Genomic DNA, 21,242 nt, shown 5'->3' on the forward strand with positions numbered 1-21,242 from the left:
TACGGGACCTGAATCTCAAATATGCAATGCTTTTTCCGGCTAAGCTGAGGGTGGAGGTGGATGGCCGCACGCACTTTTTTGATCGTCCCGAGGCGGCCGGGGACTGGCTGGACACTCTGCCCGGAGATCGGGGCCGGGGGGGTGGGGGGGGGAGCGGTTGGTGGGGAGGGCCCGCCGGATCAGGACTGAGGGATTAATGGTAGGCCTTGCTCTGGACTGTGTTATTGTCACCATTGACTGTTAGGGTAAGTTCCCCTCCTGCGGAGGTCGTGTGGGGTCTCTTGGGGGATCTCCCTCCTCCTCTGGGGGACTAGTTAGTTTTCTTTCCATGGGGCGACAGGCACACTGCACTTTGGGGGGCTGTTCGGGCTCATGCAGGGGTGCAGGGTGGGGGGAGTTCTGTTGGGATGGGTGGGTTGGGGTGGGGTGTGGTTCGTTTCTACCGCAAGGCAAACCCTTTATTGTATTGGTTTTTTTGAGATGCTCTCGTGGGGACAAATGATGGCTTCTGTATGTGATGGGGGGTAGGGACCTGACGTTGTTGTCCTGGAACGTTAACGGACTGGGTGATAGGATTAAGCGGGGTGTGGTCCTGCAATATCTGAAACGGATTTCGCCTGATGTGGTCTTTTTGCAGGAGACACACCTCATTGGTAACTCCTATTGTGCAATGAACCGACGTGGTTATCGTTTGGTGGCCCACTCGGGCTTCACATCAGGCTCACGAGGGGTGGGCATTATGGTCAAGACCTCGCTCCCGCTAGAAATAGACGAGGTGCGCCATGATGAGAGGGGACGCTACACTGTCTTGGTGGGGAGAATGGAGGGCAAGGTAGTCGTCTTTGTCTCAGTGTACGTCCCACCGGGGTTACAGTCCACCACCTTTGCGGACCTGGGACGCCTCCTGCTTGACCTTCCGGGGGGGCTTCTGGTGGTTGGGGGGGACTTCAATGCGGTGGCTTCTGGGACTCTGGATCGCTATCCCCCTAGGGACCTCCCCCGGGCACAAGCGTGGCTATCTGGCCTTTTGGACACGCTGGGATTGGTGGACTGTTGGCGTCTAAAGCATCCCACTCAGCTGCAGTACACCTTCCATTCGGGGGCCCATGGTAGCCTTTCGCGGCTTGATTATGTCCTTGTCCCTGCGGCCTATGCCGGGAGAGTGGGGGAGGTGCGCCATCTGGCACGGGGTATTTCAGATCATTCCCCACTCCTGTTGCACTTTGATGTCTTCCCGAGGGGGGAGGGCAGGGTAGCTCCAATCAATGCCTGGTACCTGCGCGACCCCACTATTCGTGCTGACTTGATTAAATCCTTGCAACGGTATTTTGAGGAGAATGTGGGGTCTGTCCCGTCTGCCATTTCCCTGTGGGAGGCTTTCAAGACTGTGCTTAGAGGGGAGGCCCTCTCCTTTATTTCCCATGCCCGGAGGCGCGCACAGGAGGAGGTGACCCGGGTGGAGGCCGAAATCACTGAACTGGAGGGTGATCTGGGGAGTGGGGTGACTGACGCTGCGCTGCACGTTTTACACCTTAAGCAGGCGGCCTATAGGTCCCTCGTCACGGAGGCGGCCAGGGGCCTCAGCAGAGAGCAACAGGGGCGATTGTATGATGTGGGTGATAAGGCTGGTAAGTTGATTGCGTGGTTGGATAAGAAGGAGAGAGCTAGTCGTGTGGTCCCGCTGATTGAAAGAATGGATGGTGTACGTGTTACTGAGCCGGAAGGCATTGTCTCTTGCTTCGCGGATTATTTCCGCGAGGTATATTCCCCAGTTTCTCCCTGCCCGGAGGAGGATTCCCATGCCCTGCTGCGTGACATCGCGCTGCCCTCCCTCTCAATGGAGGACAGGGAGTTGATGGATGCCGCCCCCACCTCGGACGAAATTGCCCTCGCCATCCGCTCGGTCGCTTCTGGCAAGGCCATGGGCCCGAACGGCATTCCTATCGAGTTGTATAAATTGCGACCGGACGTACTGGCACCCCACCTCCGCGCTATGTTCCTTGCGGCTCACTCGCGGGGCTCCCTCCCGCCGGACCAGCGTCTGGCTACCATCGTGGTTATCCACAAGGAGGGCAGACCACGGGACCGGGTTACATCCTACCGGCCTATCTCGCTCTTGAACGCGGAGCCTAAAATCCTCGCCAAGGTGCTCGCTAACCGGCTGGTCGGCGTGGTGGGCGATTTGGTCCACCAAGACCAGTCCGGCTTCATTCCCCATCGCAATACGGCCCTTAATCTGCGGCGCTTGCACGGGGTGCTCGCGCGTGTTCCGTTCGTGCGGGAGCCGGCCATCTTGGCGTCCCTGGACGCCACCATGGCGTTCGACACGCTCGAGTGGCCCTACATCTGGGCGATGTTGGCGAAATTTGGATTTGGCCCGGGATTCATCAGTTGGGTCAAATTGTTGTACTCGGACCCATTGGCACAGGTGGTGGTGAATGGTCGAGTCTCGGCCCCATTCGTGCTGGGACGGGGCACGCGACAGGGTTGTCCCCTGTCGCCGCTCCTTTTTGCATTGGCCCTGGAACCCCTGGCGGAGTGGCTGCGGTGGCACCCTTCTATCCGAGGTCTCCGTTGGACCCCCGAGTATGAGGACCGCGTGTCCCTCTACGCTGACGATATCCTTTTGTACTTAGCCTCCCCGCGCAAATCACTGATTGTCCTGGTCGATGTTCTGCGCTCCTTTGGCCGTAATTCAGGCCTTGTCATCAACTGGGCTAAATCCTGTGTCTATGTGCTTTCCGGGGAGGCTCCTGTCCTCCCTCGGGGCTGTCCGATCCAGATTGCCTCGCAGGGATTTCGATACCTGGGGGTCTATATTACGCTGGACCCGGTGGCCCGCTACGAGCGAAACTTGCTTCCCCCCCTCCAGCGCTTGAAGGAGGACGTCGCGCGCTGGCGGCGCTTGCCGCTTTCGCCGCTCGGCCGGGCGGCATTGTTCAAGATGATGTCATTGCCGCGCTTTTTGTACGCTCTCCAGAACACTATGGACTTGGTCCCGGCACGCTACTTCCGTGAGGTGGAAAGCTTACAGCGCCGTCTGTTTTGGGACGGGAGGCCGCGTATAGCCCTGGCAAAATTGACGCTCCCGTGGTACGACGGAGGGATTGCCCTCCCGGATATTAAGCGGTATTACTGGGCCTCCCAGTTAGCTGCAATTAATCACGGCTTCTATGGGCCCGCCCTAAACCCGGCATTTGAAATGGACAAAATGCTCCTGCCCGGTGGCGACTACAATCGAGCGCTCTACACTAGCGTGCCCGATTCCCGCTTGACGGGGCCCACGCGTGTCATGGTGCGAGTATGGCACGCGGCTAATGCAGCTATGGGATGGAAGGACCGTTTGACCCGGGCGTCACCGTTGTATGCGTCGGAGAGGCTTGGCTCTTTGTGGACCTCGAAGGGCTTCGAGACGTGGGACATGATAGGCATCAGTACAGTGGGAGATCTCTGGACGAGGGGAGGATTCAAGACATTCGAGACGCTGCAGGCGGAGTTTCAGCTGCAGGGCAGTGAATACTTTCGCTACCTGCAGGTCCGTCACGCACTGGGTTCCGTCTTCCCAGACGTGGCCTCCATCCCGGAGTCCTCCCCCCTGGAGGATAGAGTGCTAGATGGCCACGTTCCGGACAGCACAATCTCCCTCATTTATAAGAAATTGATAAATGACCGCTCGGGCTTACTGACTGGCCTCCACGAGGCTTGGGTCGCCGATGGGCTGGAGTTGGACGACGAGGACTGGATTTCCGCGGTGGCCTCTCCGAAGGAGGTGGCCATCCCGGCTCGCCTTCGCTTCGTCCAGCTTAAGATACTCCACCGGGTGTATATGACGGGGCCAAGGCTTCAGCGTATGGGCTATGCCGAGGATGGATTGTGTAAGCGTGGGTGTGGTGCTTTGGCGACTTTTTTACACATTCTGTGGGAATGTCCGAGAGAGGAGCGATTCTGGCGTGGTGTGCATGAGGTCCTGCGAGCGGTTACACATGTCGCGCTGTTGCCTGAAGCGAGGAGATGCCTGCTGAATGTGTGGGAACCGACTGATTACTCGGTTCCGCAGACGCGATGGGTGACTCTGGGATATATGATAGCTAAACGTGACATTGCTCAGCTGTGGGGATCTCAGAGACCCCCGGCGGTGTCGGCTTGGAAAGAACATATGGATTGGTGCATGTTCCGAGAAAAGGTGGTATATGTGGCGCGGGGTAAGCCTGGGGCATGGGTGAAGATATGGGGCCCCTGGAACGCTTACCGCGGGGGTATTTGCGAGCCGCCGTTGTTGCCTCCCGCTTCACCAGCTCCATCCCCATAGTTGACCCCCTCCCTCAGCCCTGGGCAAATTGTTCTCCCAGTCCCGGATCAGTTTCCCTCCCCCTCTCTGGATTTCTTTGGATGGTTGGGGTTCCCCACTTGAGGAGCACGTGTCGTCATTTTCGATCGTGGGTTGCCTTGCGGGTGTGGTTTTTTGTTGTTGTGTTGTATAAAACGAAACCGTATTGTGGGTTCAGAGTTATGTGGCCCACGTTGTTGATACCTCCTGCTTTATCGTCTATGCAAAGCCAAGTACCTTATTGTATGTATGTCATTTGCTTTTGTCACTTTAGCGGCCGGCCGGAAGGTTGTAGGCCCATACTTGTATATATTTGAGATTGCAATAAACGGTTTCAAAAAAAAAAAAAAAAAAAAAAAAAAAAAAAAATACTCTTGAGTAATAAAATAAAAAAAAAAGACTGAGCCTGCAGCAGTACATCCATTTACATGATAAGCGATCAGTGCAGTAAAAAGATGAAACTTCGATGCTGTGCACTTAGATTTGGCTAGACAATGATATATGAGTCCATACAAGACTTAAATAAGCTCAAGACTTGTAAACGTGCTTCTTGGGCAAGTCTGGTTTTTACCAGGATAATTAAATTGCGTGACCCTTAAGAGAAACACTTGGGAGCATACAAAATTTCACATCATTTGACCTAAATAATATGGGGATTCCTCTTACTTGACTTGCCCATCAAGCTCTTGAGCTACAAGTGTCTTGAGATTAATATTTCCTTTTTAAAGGGCTATTTAAAGTAGCAGAAAGCACATATAATATAAATATGCCAGGAAAATAGGTCACTATGCAGAAGCACGACAAAGACAACTTAAATGGGGACCATTCAATCAACATGAGTTAGTAAATGTCAGGTGATGTAAAGCATCATTGAGCTATTTGATTCTAAAATGATGTTTCATACCTTCTCTGTAAAGGTTGCTTTCCCAGTTCTTGGTACCTTCCTCTCCCCTCGCCCACAGAGAATCTCTTCTTTTTGCTCAGTTGTTGATCTCCGGGAATCTCGATCTTTGTTTCTGGAGTTCTGGCAAGAAAATGTATAATAAAAATCATAAATTAATGGATGAAACAAAGGTGGGGGCACCATTGCCAAAAGGAAACAATTCATCTGCAATACTACTTCTCCAGCTTGAATAAATTCTGGTATTGTATGTTTTAGAAACTCTACAAACCTCAAATGCTATGGGGGTTATATCTTTATCACCAGAGAAATTTGATCTGGCAAACTTCCAATGGCAGTTTGCCAAACTTACTAGCTAGGAAAAAAGATGGATGGTCATGTGACACATGGTAGAGAACTGGTGTGACAGGTACAGAAGGTAATGCAGGAACATACATACTTGTAGTATTTTTAGAAAGATCATCTATAGAAACCCTGACTGAAGCTGAAAAAGACAGACATTTTGTCCAAGATGCCCAAGATGCTTCCATAAAGAGGCAATTGACTTTCTGGTAGCACAGTTTGTTTCAGAGGACTATATCCCTGGTTATGATCGTTTTGGAGGCCACTTGACATTGGAATATTCACTCACACATCACGTCCTTCTCTCAATGCTTCACTAACATCTAGAAAACTCTGAAAATGTTGATATCAGGATTCAATGCAATAATGAATTGCAGCTTGTCGCCTTGAAAGCATGCTACCATCTCCTAAACATCCGCCCCGAATCACACCTTTCACTGTGCTTAGACTCTAATTAATTTGCTAGTCCTCGGCAAATAGGCCAATGGAAATAGTCTTCTATCTAATACATCCTTGCTGCAGCTCCTCCCAGACACTAGAACAATACTCAATCATTCTCCCTTTTAACTTGTTCAATATCCTCCCCTACATTCAGACATCAAAGAATGGTTCACTATAAAACTGGACCTTCCACAATGATTTCCGGTGGTAAAAAATACCCATGCCTTCCTCCTATTACGCTGGTTTTTTAGACAGCTCTATTTGCAAGCATATGTTCTCTGCTTCCAAGAACACTGTCACTGATCACCCATAGGCAGACTTTGGTACATTGTAATTGAGATTATTTACTTTTCTTGCACCTGTTCAATAAATACGCTTCCCCCTCAATATTGAGTTTCCTACCTCACTGAAGGCTCGAGGCTGCCCTAAGTACATCACTTCCAACATATGGATTAAACAGTGAGAATGCACTGCTGATACATGCAGGACACCTTGATGGCTCTGGAGAGTAACAAATAAATGCTGTATATCTTCCATTGTCCCAATTTCCAACCTCTACATCTTACTAAACTACTCTATTTAGAGATTTTTCCAACAGAAACACAGGCAATTGAGAATCACGAGGATCATTAGTGAAAAAAACAGGTTTGTAATGCACAAGTGTAGGAAGCTGGCTTTATATATAGAGCACTAAAAAGAAGTACACTGTGTACAGAGTCCAATGGATCCACAATTGGTTTAAAGAGGCTAAAGTAGATTACACTAATGCTGTCTTTTGTGGTATTGTGGGCAAGCAGTTAGGCTTATCAGAGAGTAGTGCTAAGCATTTGTAGTACTCATGGAGGCAATAAATGAGACATACACACAAAGAATACATCCGAGACCAAATAAAAAAAATAACACTTCTTTTAACATTTTGTTAAACCTACAACATTGTTCAAAAGTAACTATTGTCATTGTTAGATATTTTGACAGGTAAGTAAATCTTTCAAAATTGTGTGCTTTCATGTACATTCAATCCTTTGGAAGGAAACGTCATATTTGCATAACCACAAGTACAGTCTTAGTTTTGGATTGTAGTGGACCAAGGCCCAAAGCACTACCAGCTGTTCTTCGGGAACTGCATGGGTTTAGCCAGGAGCAGGGTGCTGGTGAGGTTGGTAGCTGCGAGCTACAGAGAAGGGGGCCACCTGGAAGCAGGCTGCAAAGGGGGACTTGGGGACAAGTCAGAGAGCTCCCAAACAGGGGCTTGGAGCAAAGAGGCACAGCCGGTTCTTCCATAACCAGGCTCAGCGGCTTAGGTGCAGAGTGGTTAGGTCGGCTGGGCTCGATGTGCAAAGGCGCTCCTCGTGGTGGGAGACAAACAGCTGGCAGAAAATCAGGACAGCTGGTCCATTCACTAAGTGGGTCTCAGTGATGCTGACGTCCCTCGACGGCTGCTCGGTCGTGGTGCAGTGAGAATCTGGCTTGGACGCTCGCTGGCGGTGTTTGGTGTAGGGCGTCCAGTACCCTGGGCATTGGTGCTACATGGCTCCGGTTGGTCCTGGTATCTTCACAATGGGTGGAGAGACAGATCGGACACTCCAGAGCAAGAGCACATCTCTGTGGTCAGCTGCGATCTTGGTCGGGCCGGGGAGACTCTGCTTCTCGGTGCCTCGGCCTGCTAGGGAGTAGCTCCTCTACTCCAAGGAAGACTGTAGGCGGTTTTGGAAGTGCAGGCAGACTACCCAAGGCTGTGGTATATCTCCAGGTTGCAGGACGAGCCACTCTGTCGTGATTGTCGAGAGAGTTGCAAGCAGGCAATGGTTCGCTCTGACAGTTCACAGTTCTTCTGCAGATCTCGCCAGGCAGTGACTCTTCTTCGTCCTTCTCTTGATCTGTTGAATCTGAGTTCTCGGGTTCGGGGGCACCACCTAAATACTCAATTTAGGGGCGTTAGGGAGAGTGACATGTAGTAGCTAATGGGCTGCCTACCTTTCGGGTATATACATGCTCTATGTGACCACTTTCTGTGGGAAGTGGGCATGACCCTGACCCTAGAAGGCTAATTCGTCCAAAACAAGTTGGAGGAATCTGAAATGCTGGTGTCCACATCAGTTAGTCCACCTTTGGGGTGGTGCTGCATTGGTGTGGGCACACCTCCTAAACTTACTAATTTCCCCACCTGTTTTGCCACCTAAAAGTGGGGTCAAGACAAAGGAGGATTCGCCTTTGAATGCATTTCCTGCGTGTAGGATGTGAAAACACCTCCGCTCAGAGCAGGCTTTGTTCCCAACTTCTGAGGGCGATGGCTCTCACCTCAGAAGGTCAGAAACTTGTCTAGGGTGGCTGGCTGGTCTAGAACAGTCAGTCAATACACTAGTGGTTGGTATGCTTTCAAGGGGAACCCCTAAGGTACCCTCTGGATGCATTTCTTAATAAATCTAACACTGGCATCAGCATGAGTTTATTAGGACGAGATGTTTGGTACCAAACATCTGTGGGTACAGTGAATCAATCAAGTAGCTGAGGAACTCATAATCACAAGTGTTCAGTCCATGTACTCTGTTTGGGTTACCTGGCACTTTTCGTACCTAAGCATGGACTTACATATCAAAGGGACACATCTACTCACACAAATGCCCACACGTGGGGTATAGTGCACCCTGCCTTAGGGCTGTAAGGCCTGCTGTAGGGGTGACTTACCTATACCACACATAGTACTTTGCAGGCATGGCACACAGGGATGTGTGCCATGTCGACTTCACTTTTCTCTGCACCAAGACACGCAGGCTACAATGGCAGTTTGCATGAGCTTGGTGAGGGTTCCCTTAGGGTGGCACAATTCACGCTGCAGCCCTTAGAGACCCTCTTTAGTCCCAATGCCCTAGGTAGCAGGGGTACCATTTACTAGGGACTTACTTGGAGGCTAAAGTGGTGGCAAATAGGGAACAGAGGTATAGTTTAGGAGAAGAACACTGGTACTGGGGACCTCGTTAGCAGGGACCCAGTACACTTCCAGTCAAAGTTGCATCAGATAGGAGGCAAAAAGCAGGGGTAACCATGTCAAAAGGGGCACTTTTCACCAACAACAAGTTAATTATTTTCAGTAATGCTCTTTCAGGTGGCTACTCTATCTAACTTCAGACTCATCACCTTTAGAAAATTCCCTAGGGACCAGATTAGATCCAGAAGTTTCCACATTAGTGCTCCCATGTGCAGCTAGGTGGCATTGTGTGGCTCCACGCTAATCTTGTTCTTTCCTGGAAGTGTTGTAGCAGTGCCGTCTTTAAGCACCATCTCTGCACGCCAACATCAGTTTCTTGATTGACCCATTCCACTGTGGAATTTGGAGCATGCACGTACGCAGCAGGAGTAGCCTTGCAAGCAGCCGAGTGAGCTGTACGCCGCGTTTCGGTGTCTCGGCACTGTGCCGCCACTACCACTACTATTAGCCGTTATCCCAGCCACCCCGCCCCGGCTCGTCCTGGCCAGCACGTATCACTTTCGCAGGGCGCTTACTGCCATTTCCCCCCAGCCCCTTGGCTCCCACAGCTTTGTGGGTTTTGCAGACTTTCCTTTTTGGCCTGCTGCAAGAACAGCGTTGGATACATACTGAGTCTCATGCTCCCGTGCTCCACCGGTACAAAAGGGGGTGGTGATGGACGTAGCATCAGAACCAATCAAACACTCACACCCAGTCAACAGATCTGGGTTTGATCCATCACCGTTCTTTAGCCCACTCTGCCACCCCAGTTCAGACATGGCCATATGCAAATAAGTCTGACCCTGTGCCTCATGGGAACAGTCCAGCCCGAACTGCCAAGCCATGCCTTCCCTGGACCGGAAACAAGCTTCCTAGGACCGGTTTCTGGCATTTCAGCCGTCTTCAGCCAGGCTTGCTTGAATCCAGTGGCAAAGTGAGCAAGGGACTCACGTCTGAGCATACCCTGCCATCTTATGGCGAACAAAGTGGTACAAAAGGGGGTGGTGATGGACGGAGCATCAGAACCAATCAAACACTCACACCCAGTCAACAGATCTGGGTTTGATCCACCGGAGCAGAAGTGTGTGGAGCCAGGACCAAGGGGGAGTGTGGTGTTTGCGTCGCAGCTCAGGAGGAGTCTAGAGGCTTTGCAGTGGCATTGTAGCGGCATCTGCAGGGTAGCGCAAGTCATCAGCCGGCCACCCTGTTGCTGGAGGTAAGGCCACTTAGAAGCCTTCTACATTCTCTTGTACACCTACCTGCCATCATCTATTTTTGCCTCTATTGCTGCTGCTGCCAGTTCCTGAACTGGACATTCTTTAAACTTTCTACACTCAGCTTCTACCCCCGCACCCAGCCCAGAATACTTTGCCAGGGGACAAAAGAAGGTAGCCCTGTTTCGCTCCACACTGCTGGAGTCTAGTAACAGTTACTGTTAGCAACAGTCTTGTGAGCTGGCAGCCGATGCACCAGCAGAAAGAACAGCAAGGTGAGGTGTGGCAGCAGCACTATCATTGTGGCCCAAGGGTAGAGCCAGTTAGTGACGGAGACGGTCGGACTAGGTCCTAATGCTGTTTGATGCTCCTTGTGTGCTCCCCTGCTCTCTATCTACTGCACCCATTCTAATCCTGCCTGAACCCGAGTCCTAATTTCTAATAAACACAGAGTTCGGACCGTCTATCCGCTGGATCACCCCCGCAGGCAGGAGCATGAGCCCGGAACAAGGTTTTTGCCCGGCGATGCTCATTGGGATTTAGCGCGCCTTCGGCATGTCAGACAGCACTTCAGCAAGTGCCTCCGCTCCCTGCAAGGAACAGTGGTCCAGGAACAGTAAAAATCCTTCATAACCCAAACTGGGAGCCTGTGTGTAATATGATCATGCTCCCCCATGCTTTATTAAGTGCCCCTTACCAGGATGGGTGAGGTGGCGCAATAGTCAGAGCACCGGCCTACAGCGATATAGTGACTTATTATATACTGTAAACAATTCGCAAACACCTGCCCCCAGTCTTTGTCTCCCCGATCTTATCTCTGTATCTGGTGCTGACACATCACTATCAGTCCACATCAGCCCATATTATCATGCGCTCAGAGAGAACACGGGGGGATGCAAACAGACAACCAACAAGAAGGGGGTGGGAATAAAGCCTCCAAGCAGCCTGCCAGGAGAGATGTATCTACTATCACTGAGGCTGAGGGCGGTGAAATCATGATTTTGCAAACGTCATCCCCACCAGATTGCACACACGCCTCTATATCACTCTTGAATTCACCACTGCCTAAGCGCCCTAGGATTACGAACTACTACCTAATTTCCAAAAACTCCTCCTCTGGTAGTAGGGACCGGAAATGAGAGAACTCTGCACCTTGGCCCTCAGTAGTTGCCTTCCAGGCGCACCCTAGTGTCACACAAGGAAGTGTTCATGCCAACCATGGCCCCCTGGACATGTGCTGCACAACACTGATTACCTCAGCTCAAGTGCTGATGTTATGTTATTTTAATTTATTACGCGCTCGAATCAGCCCGTAAGGGCTATCTCGGCATGAGACAAGGGAAGAGGACAGGCTAGAGTTGACTAAAATAGGTGAGTCTTTAGTGCCTTCCTAAAAAGAAAATGGTTTTCACAGAGACGAAGCTGCGTGGGCAGATTATTTCAAAGATGAGGGGCAAGGAACGAGAAAGATCTGTGGCCAGCCCGGGCCTTCTTAAACCTAGAGGCTTTAAGCAAAGCTTTGTCACTGGATTTGAGGAGTCTTACTGGAGTGTAGGGGAGAATCTTAGCTGCTAGAAAGGAAGTCCCTTGGCCATGAAAGGCATGTGGGTTAGTCAACATAATTTAAAAAAGATTATTTTTTTCACCGGAAGCCAATGTAGGGATGTAAGAAAGGGGCTCTGTATATACTGCACCAAAGTAAGGTTCAGTGTGCACGGAGTCCACAGTCCCCAGAGGTTTGGCAGAGGCTGAAGTTAGATATAACCTAACTCTCCAAAGTGGTAGCTTGGTCGAGCAGTAAGGCAGTATCAGAGGACAGTGGAAAGCATTTGTTGTACACACTCAGTCAGCAAATGGTCTCACACACTCAAGAACTGAACTCTAGGCCAATTGTTTTGTATATAAAAATAGAAAGTAGTTTTATTTTAGACCCACAAGTAGGTATCAAAATACTTTCTCAGAATGAAATGCTTTAGTTGAGTACTTTCAATAAGCAATAGACTTTTAAATGCAATAGTTACAGTTGTTGCAATAGGCAACACAATTCAAACACAATTCTAACATTGAGCTCAATGGGAATTTTTAAGTAAATGCAATTTCAATTACTGTGCATATGATTTTCTTACTCAGGGTTGGATCCTGGATTCAGCCCTGGTGCATTTCCTGTAAACGGTTGAAAAAAATCGTTTTTGTTACACAGGTGATTTTTAAGGAATATTTGTATGTTTCAAAAATCGGCAAAAACCAGGCAATGTTATCCTATGGAGGAAAATCAAGTTATCGGTAAGTACAGTTGTAATTACTTTTCAGGGTCAGTGCTGGGCACCACGATCCAGCACTGGGATCTCCCCTGATAACAGGTGAGTAATTTCGTTTTCGTTGATCGGCTGATTTTTAGTGAATATTTTAAAGTTTCAAAACTCGACACTTAGAAGAATTTCCAAGTGAAACCAGTCAATTTTACCCTATGGAGAAAATGTAGGTTATCGGCTTTCAGGTAAGTACTCGACTGGCAGAGTTAAGGTTCTGGGCATAGACTCAGGGGTCTCCCAGGGCCAGGTAGGTACAGTTGTTACACCCTCAGCGGCACAGGGGCAGCCGGGTGCAGAGAGAGTTAGGCCCAATGTTAGCCTATGGCAGGCAGGGGGGCTTTGGTTGGTGGCTGCTAGCAGGCAGACCACGCGGCTGTGGGAGCTGGGCTCCTGGTCACTCACACAGGGCAAGTGGGGAAGTAAGACAGGATAGATGTTGCACTTCCAGGGGCACTCGGGCGGCTGGGTGCAGGGTGCTTTTGAGCCGTCGGGCGCTTAATGTATTTCAATGGAGAAGCTGCAAGATGAACAAAGGCTGCAAGTTCGGGGACGGAGATTCTTCAGGTGCGACCACCACTTCGAGAGGTAAGTTGGGAAGCTGTAGGTTAGGTAGCCACCCAGGAGCTGGGCACAGGGGGCCGCTGGGTGCAGGAGTGTTTTTTCGCGTCGGGAAATCTTACCCTCTGCTGGTCGCGGTTGGAGGGGTCCCTGGTTGTGAGGCTGCAGGCGTTGTCAGGAGCGTTGAGAAGGGTCCTTGGGTGCTGGATTCTTGGTCACAGTCGCCGGGGGGACGTCTTCGTGGTCTTTGTTCACTCAGGCACAGGCCGGGCTCGGCGGGTGCAGAGTGTGCTGGATTCGCGGTTCCTGGCTGGCACTAGGGGTTGTTGCTTGTTGTTGAGCAGGACCCCTGCTCGTGGGTGTCCCATTCTTGGTAGATGAGCAAGGCAGTCAGGTCCTCCGGGGTTTTCGAGGTTGCTGACCACTGGAGACGCCGGGATTTAGCAGGAGCAGGTTCGACTGTAGGGCCGGGGCCAACTCAGTTGGTGTTGTCCTCTTGTTAGCAGCTGCACGGCAGGTCTTCTTTCTTCTTGGTATTCTTTCTTGTTTCGGGTTCGTATTCGGGATCTGTGGAAGGAAGGTTCAGGGTGCCCCTAAATACTACATTTAGGGGCGTTACAGGTAGGTAGAGGTCAGGGACGAATGGGTCTCTTGCCTGGGGTGGGTACACCCCCTAGCCTGCCACTCTCCAGTGGGAAGGGGGCAGGAGCCTAGTCCTGATAGGGTAGGGCTCCTCATCCTCAAGATGACGAGAGCCCGGAGTTGTGCTTCACCTCGCCTCCCCCACCTGAGGGGTGGGGTTGGCGGAGGCTGGCACACCCCCTTTCCTCACTTTGGTTTTCCCACCGATCTTCCTGCCAGAGTGGGGTTCAGAACCGGTGGGGGCCAGTTGCTGAGTACAGCAAGTGGCCTGCCGAAGCTCACAAAGGCGGCATGCCTTTGAAGCTTCCCCTGCCCATCCTGGGGAAGGAGACCTAGCACCTCGCCCAGGATGTGCATTGTTGCAGACCCACGAGAGCGGATGGCTCTCTACCCAGGGGTCCAGCAACATGTCTGCTGGGTGACAGCCTAGGCAGCCTCTCAGTCAGGACGCTGGCTGTTGGTTAGGTTCAGGGGGCATCTCTAAGATGCCCTCTGGCATGCATTGCACTTTAAATCCCACACTGGCATCAGTGTGGGTTTAATGTGCTGAGAAGTTTGATACCAAACTTCTCAATCATCAGTGTAGCCATCATGGTGCTGTGGAGTTCGTGATGACGACCTCCCAGCACCATATACTCTTAATGTCAGCACTGCACTTACAGTGCCCAGGAATGGACCTGGGTACTGTAGGGGTACGGGGCTAATGCACCTGTACCCACACCACTGGCATAGTGCACCCAGCTAGTGGGGTGACTGAGGTATGTCAGGGCAGTGTGTTTGTGGGCATGGCACACAGGGATGTGTCGTTTTGTTCTGCACCAAGATACTCAGCCTGCAAAGGCAGTGTGTGTGTCGGGGTACAGGGCCTCTAAGGGTGGCACAATAAGTGCTGCAGCCCTTAGGGGCCTTCTCTGGTCACAGTGCCCTGGGTACCTATGGTACCATTTACCAGGGGCTGACAGGTGGCCAGAGATGCCAATGAATGAATGAATGAAAGGAGTTTTTGTAAAGCGCGATGGCTACCCTGAGGCGTCCCAGCGCTAAATAGACTTGCGTGTGCGTAAAGGATAGAGGAACCTAGTCTGTAGTGGAAAACAGCAGCGTTTTTAGCCCTTTTCGAAAAGAAAGATGGTTAGATTCTGAACGTAGCTGGAGAGGAAGAGAGTTTCAGAGTTTTGACGAGTTGTAAGAGAACAGTCGGCCGCCAGCTCTGGTTCTCTTGATTTTAGGCACCGTGGTCAAAAACAAGGAAGCTGACCTGAGATGTCTAGTGGGAAGGTGGGGGGAGATCAGGGAATGATTTATGGTGGCGCCCGTTTTCCAAAATGCGCAATGAGCAATGCATAGGCTCTTGAAGGAAATTTGTTCCCTAATTGGAAGCCAGTGAAGTTTCCTTAGATCAGATTTTACTGATACATGACGGGGAACCTGCAGGAGCATTCGTGTTGCACAGTTCTGAATGACCTGAAGCTTATTGATCGTGGCCTGGGGGGCCCCCAGATAGAGGGCATTTCCATAGTCCAAAGGAGAGAGTACGAGGCCTTGGGTCATGATTTGTCTGGCTTTAAAGGGAAGTCGGGAAAGGATTTTTCTGATGAGCCTGAGTATACCGACACAGGTGGCTGAGAGTTTGACTGCCTGGTGGGAGAAGTTAAGAGACTTGTCCAGCCAGATACCCAGACTCTTAATTGAGTCCTTGGGAATAGGAGTTGGACCAAGGCAAGATGGCCAAAGAGAGTTGTTGATGGTGTTGGGAGAGTTGCCCAAGAGCATCAGCTCTGTCTTGTCCCCATTTAATTTAAGACAGGATGAGGTCATCCAAGAAGCCACTGCGTCTAGGCAGTCCCTCAAGTTATTGTTAGTCTGTATATGAGATTGGTTTAGGGCGACTACTAGCTGGGTATCGTCCGCGTAGGTTACAATTTTTAACCCAAAAGGGTGGACGATCGCAGCCAGAGGGGTCATATAAATGTTGAAGAGTGTTGGACTTAATGAAGAGCCCTGCGGCACTCCACATCCTAGAGGTTTACAAGGAGAGGTGGCATTACTCTCAAAGACCTGGAAGGAGCGATCAGACAAGAAAGAGTTAAACCATTTGAGAACATGGGTGGAAACTCCCAGATTGGAGAGTCTCTGGAGATGGATGCTGTGGTTAACAGTGTCAAAAGCAGCACTAAGATCGAGGAGGAAGATGGCAACAGTGCCTCCTTGATCGATAATCCTCCTGGCCTCTTCCGTCACTGCAACCAGAGCGGTCTCAGTCCCATGCAAGGGCCGAAACCCAGTCTGGGAAGGGTCTAACAGATGGTAGGTCTCGAGAAACTCCGTCAGTATCTTATTGACATGTTTCTCTAGAATCTTGCTGAGCCAGGGTAAAAGAGAAATTGGACGATAGTTCGCCGGGTTATTGCTATCTAGGTTAGGTTTTTTTAAGAAGGGCTTTCACCATAGCCTGTTTTCAAGGGAGCGGGACTATGCCGGTGGCTAAGGAGGCATTAAGCAGATCCATGATAGTGGGCAGGATAAGTGGACTGACTAACATCAGAGATTGCGGGGGCACAGGGGCGTTGGGGGAACCAGACTTGATCTGAAGCATCAAGGACTGTAAAGTGGGCTGATCCAGAGGGGGAGTGTTTAGAGTGTTGCCAGGGGCGACAGCTCTGTCTCAGCATCTTCGACAATCATTGAGGAGGTCTGGATGATAGGAAAGGCGGTGTAAATAGCTTGGATTTTTTTATGGAAAAACTCTGCCAAATCATTGAAACGGAGTTAACCATTAACAGGGTTGGGGATTTTTTCTGGGAGCTTAAGAAGAGCTTTTGCAATGTGATAAATTTCCCTAGGCTTAGAGGCTGCTGCATTAATCTTAGTTTCAAAAAAACAGCTTGTGCGGTTATAATTTTGTTTTTATAAGATTTTATCGCAGCTCTATAAGCAATTTTCCTGGAGGGTGAAAAGTCCAAACGCCATTTCCTCTCTAGTTTTCCTTCAAAAATTAGATAATTCAGCGTATTTGAGGAACGTAATATAGGTGTGCCACAAGAAGTGAATACAGGTTAAAAAAATACTGTAATTAAAAGCTCAGTAAAAACGCCTCAAGGATAAAAGCTACCTTATGAAACAAAGATAGGATCGCTCCAGCCCCTCACGCAAACGCTTCAGCCTCGATCTCCCGGCTCAAGCCTCAGGAGATGTCGACGCTGCGCGCTTGCACCATGACCCTCTTTGTAGCGTGTGGGAAGCAGACGCTAGACTGCTCCCCGCGCTACTTCCAAGATGGCGGGCGGGCAAAAATTTGATAATTCAGCGTATTTGAGGAAAGTAATATAGGTGTGCCACAAGAAGTGAATACAGGTTAAAAAAATACAGTAATTAAAAGCTCAGTAAAAACGCCTCAAGGATAAAAGCTACCTTATGAAACAAAGATAGGATCGCTCCAGCCCCTCACGCAAACGCTACAGCCTCGATCTCCCGGCTCAAGCCTCAGGAGATGTTGACCAATTGGGTTTAGGCTGTCATGCAGTTTTAGGGAAGGAACACAGGCCCTGGGCACCTCATTGGCAGGAGCCCAGGGCACACTCAGTCAAAGTACATAAGCAATTCAGCAAAAAGTGGGGGCATACCATGCAAGAAAGATGGCAGTTTCTCACAAGGGACCGCAGAAGAGGGGCTGAGGACGAGCGCAGAGGGAGGTTGCAGACAAGGCATGCGGCAGTGTTTTGGACCACCTGAAGTTTGGACAGTGGATTCTTATTGATGTACGCCAGAAGTGAGTTGCCGTAATCAAGGCGGCTGATTACCAAGGTTTTCCTTGAGGAAAGAGGTAATAGAGGGAAAACTCTTCTCAAGAGGCGTAGCATCTGAAAGCAGGACGCTGTGGTGGAAGCGATGTGTTCTTTCATAGAAAGAGATTGATCTAAGCAGACACCAAGATTTTTTACTACCAATTTAGGTGAGGGGCTGGGGCCCAATTCAGCTGGCCACCATTCTGGGGCCGAAAGAAGTTGGGATTGCCCGAATAGCCTAATTTCAGTTTTTGTAGGATTACGTTGCAGTCGGTTATCCAACATCCAGGTGGCTATGGCCTTCATCCTGGAGGAGAACAGGGCTTTAGATTTGGACATGTTAGAGCTAAAGAGAAAAGTCTCTGTGTATCATCAGCGTATGAGATAATCTCAAATTCAAAACCTCTGTGTTGTGTCGCTTAGTTACCAAGAATGCTTGGTGCAAGCATTTCTGGAATGTTTGTTTAACTATGTTCTGTTTTCAATATCATGTAACTTGTACTGAAGCTACTGGGTACTCCCTTTGTGATAATGCGTGGTCGTAAACCCAGATCCAAATTTAATCCTGGTGGATGTGTGTGTCTGGTGTGGAACATTGGTCCAAGGATGATGTATGGAATAGAATGAAACGCATACATAACAGAAGCAAATAATATTTTGATTTCAAACATGGTACAAAAAACATTCCCATTGAAGTAGGAGATTGGGTTCGTGTTAAGAAACCTGGATTTTTGCTTCCAAGAGAGCAGCAGAGAGCGCACACGCCTGCTCACGGAGGAGAGGGGCGAGAGAGCGAGGACGGAGAGATGGAACGGGCGAGCGACTGCAGAGGGACTGAGGTGTGTAGGAAGGGGGGCAGGAAGAAGAGAGAGGGGCTATAATAAAGGAGAAAGTGAAAGGCGAGAAAAGGGGAGTAGTAGATATTAAATAAAGCGGGGACAGTATGGATGGATAGAGGGGGAAGACAGTGAAGAAGAAAAAGACAAGGGTAAGGGAACAGAGTAAGAAGAAAGAGGGAAATAAAAGGCCACGGAGGGGAAAAAGAAGGGTCAAACACGGGAGAGAGAGGGTAGATATGTTATAATGAGGAGACAGAAGGCAAGAATGGGTAGAAAGAAAGTACGAGGGCACAATGGACCGAGGGGGAGGGAAAACGGGCTGAAGAAAAAGTGGGAAAGAGTGCAAGAAAAGAGGACAGCAAGACGGGAAGAAGAAGAAGAAAGAAAGAGGAGACGGTAAAAACGGGACAAAAGCAAACAGGACGGAGATAGAAGGGGCAGAGAAAGAGAGGACAAATGCGGAGGAGAGATTAAAGAGGATGTAGGAGGATGTAGGCTGAAATTGGAGGGAGTGAAAGAGATAGAGAGGGAGGGGAGCAAGAATGAACAAGAGGCAGATAAAGGGAGAGGGGCGTTAAAAGAGACCCAGGGGCAACGTCGAATAAAGTTGTGGATAAGAAAGACAGCAAAGTGAGCAAAGGGCAGCGCGGAGTCACTGAAGGGGAGAAGCAAGGCAGGTGTATTGTTGGCTGAGAGAGCCCGCAAGTTTCAGGACATTTCCCCTCCTCTCTGCACACAGTTCCAAGGCTTGTTTGCCCACACATAGTCTATAGCCTCAAATGGAACAACAACTGGGGCGGAACAGCAGTGCTGGGGCGGAAGACAGGGCCGCCCTTGGCGGCAGCCGCTGGCTGGCGGCCTTCCTCTGCTTCATCATTGTCCTCACCACGGCAGGAAACTCGCTCCTCATTCTGCTCATCCTCACTCAGCGCTCCCTCAGGAACACGTCCAACTTCTTTCTTGTGTCACTCTTTGCCGCCGACCTGCTGGTGGGGCTGGTGGTGATGCCGCCCGCCATGCTGAACCAGCTGTGCGGCCGCTGGGTGCTGAAGCAGCCCTTCTGCTCCATCTGGCACTCTTTCGACGTCATGTGTTGTAGCGCCTCCATCCTCAACTTGTGCGCCATCAGTCTGGACCGCTACCTGCTCATCTTGTGCCCCCTGCAGTACAAGCTTCGCATGAGATCTTGTCGTGCTCTAGGCCTCATCCTGGCTGCCTGGAGCCTGGCCGCCCTGGCCTCCTTCCTGCCCATCACCATGGACTGGCACGAGCTGGAGTTTGACGTCCGACCTGCCAATAACACGTTGCTTCGGGGGCAGGACCAGTGCCGCCTTCTGGTAAGCCTGCCATATGCCTTGGTGGCCTCATGTTTGACTTTCTTCCTGCCATCTGTGGCCATCTCCTTCACCTACTGCCGCATTCTGCTCGCCGCCAGGAAGCAAGCGATACAGGTGGCAGCACTGACCGCAAACATGGCCACCAACGGTGAAGAGTCCACACAGGTTCTTCGAGTCCAGAACACAGGAGGCTGCGAGAACAGGAGATACGTATCCAAGCACAGCAAGAAGGCTCTGAAAGCCAGCCTAACCCTCGGCATCCTACTGGGCATGTTCTTCGTCGCCTGGCTCCCTTTCTTCATAGCCAATAAAGCTCAGGCTGTGTGTAACTGTGTCCCAGACAGCCTCTTTGATGTCTTCACATGGCTGGGATACTTCAATAGCACCATGAACCCCATCATCTATCCACTGTTCATGCGTGATTTTAAGCGGGCCATGGCCAAGTACCTGCCCTGTTGCCGCCGCTCCTGGGAGCACAGAACCAGCGCCATCTCTCTATCAATTCGGAACTCCAACAGCGCTCACCGGCTTGGACTGTCCCTCAAGAATGTGCTCACCCTGAGAGGGGATATGGACTCCATGGAGTCAGTCACTCAGGCCAACGAGCATCTGCTGCTACCACACTGCAAAGACCACGCACTGGACATCCTCCCAGTCACGGGCGCTGATTCAGTAAACTTATTCGACTTGGAGCACACTGACCAGGAGCTGCAGGTGCACCATCTGAACACGCCTATGGACTGACACAGCAAACAGGAACTATCAGAATATATGGACTGAGTCTGCTTGCTATAGAAGAAATCTTCTAAAGGCGTTTCAGGCATGGATCAAATCATTCCTTGCAAAGTCTCGGGGGTTTACCACACATGGACCGAGTCAAGCTGGTAACCCCCCCCCCCTCTTTGGGACAGTGTCTCCACTCTGTAGATTGGACCATTCCTGGTAATGTGAAACCAATATCGTCTTGGGGTCTGTACTGGGTAAAGCCACCACGAACTGTACCATCCCTGGTAATGTGAACCCATTTCTGTGGTTTGAGTTAGGTCTGCCCTCCATGGACTGAACAATTGATTGTAATGTGCACCCCCTTTCTGTGTAGTAGGATCTGCCCTTCCTAGACTGGCCTATTCCTGATAAAGGAAACTTTTTTGTGTACCGAGTTGGGTCTGCCCTCTGTAGGCTGAACCATTCCTGGTAATTTTTTTTGGACTTGGTTGTGTCTACCTTCCCCAGAATGAACCGCTGCTGCTAATATGAACACCTTTTCTGTGTACAATTAATTTTTTCTGCCCGCCATAAACTGAATGATTCCTAGTAATGTAAAACCCTTTTTGAGTACAGGTTTGGGTCTGCCTTCTCTAGACTGAACTCTTCCTGGTAATGTGAATCCCCTTTTTTTGTAGACTGGGTGGGTCTACCTTCCCTCGACTGTACCATTTCTACTAATGTGAACTCCTTCTTTGTATTCTAGGTTAGGTTTGCCCTCCCTAGAATGAACAATTCCTGATATTGCAAACCTCTTTTTGTAGACTTTATTATGGCTGCCCTCCATGGCCTGCCCCATTCCTGGTAATGTGAA

At 50.3% G+C, this 21,242-nt stretch overlaps 1 protein-coding gene and 1 pseudogene across 5 annotated transcripts in view; one reads left to right on the plus strand and one right to left on the minus strand.

The window, feature by feature from the left end:
- LOC146797866 (RNA-binding protein 6-like) overlaps positions 1–21,242 on the minus strand; it is a 1,129,330-nt gene that overhangs the window by 187,411 nt on the left and 920,677 nt on the right. For all 5 annotated transcript variants that reach the window (XM_085625068.1, XM_085625070.1, XM_085625069.1 and 2 more), the window contains one exon: positions 5,232–5,351. In XM_085625068.1, coding sequence (XP_085481194.1) covers positions 5,232–5,351 — 120 coding nt within the window. The remainder of the gene's footprint in view (positions 1–5,231; positions 5,352–21,242) is intronic.
- On the plus strand, positions 19,106–20,407 carry LOC146797867 (5-hydroxytryptamine receptor 6 pseudogene; annotated as a pseudogene).

This window comes from Triturus cristatus, chromosome 9, assembly GCF_964204655.1.
Source record: "Triturus cristatus chromosome 9, aTriCri1.1, whole genome shotgun sequence".
NCBI classification, from domain to species: domain Eukaryota; kingdom Metazoa; phylum Chordata; class Amphibia; order Caudata; family Salamandridae; genus Triturus; species Triturus cristatus.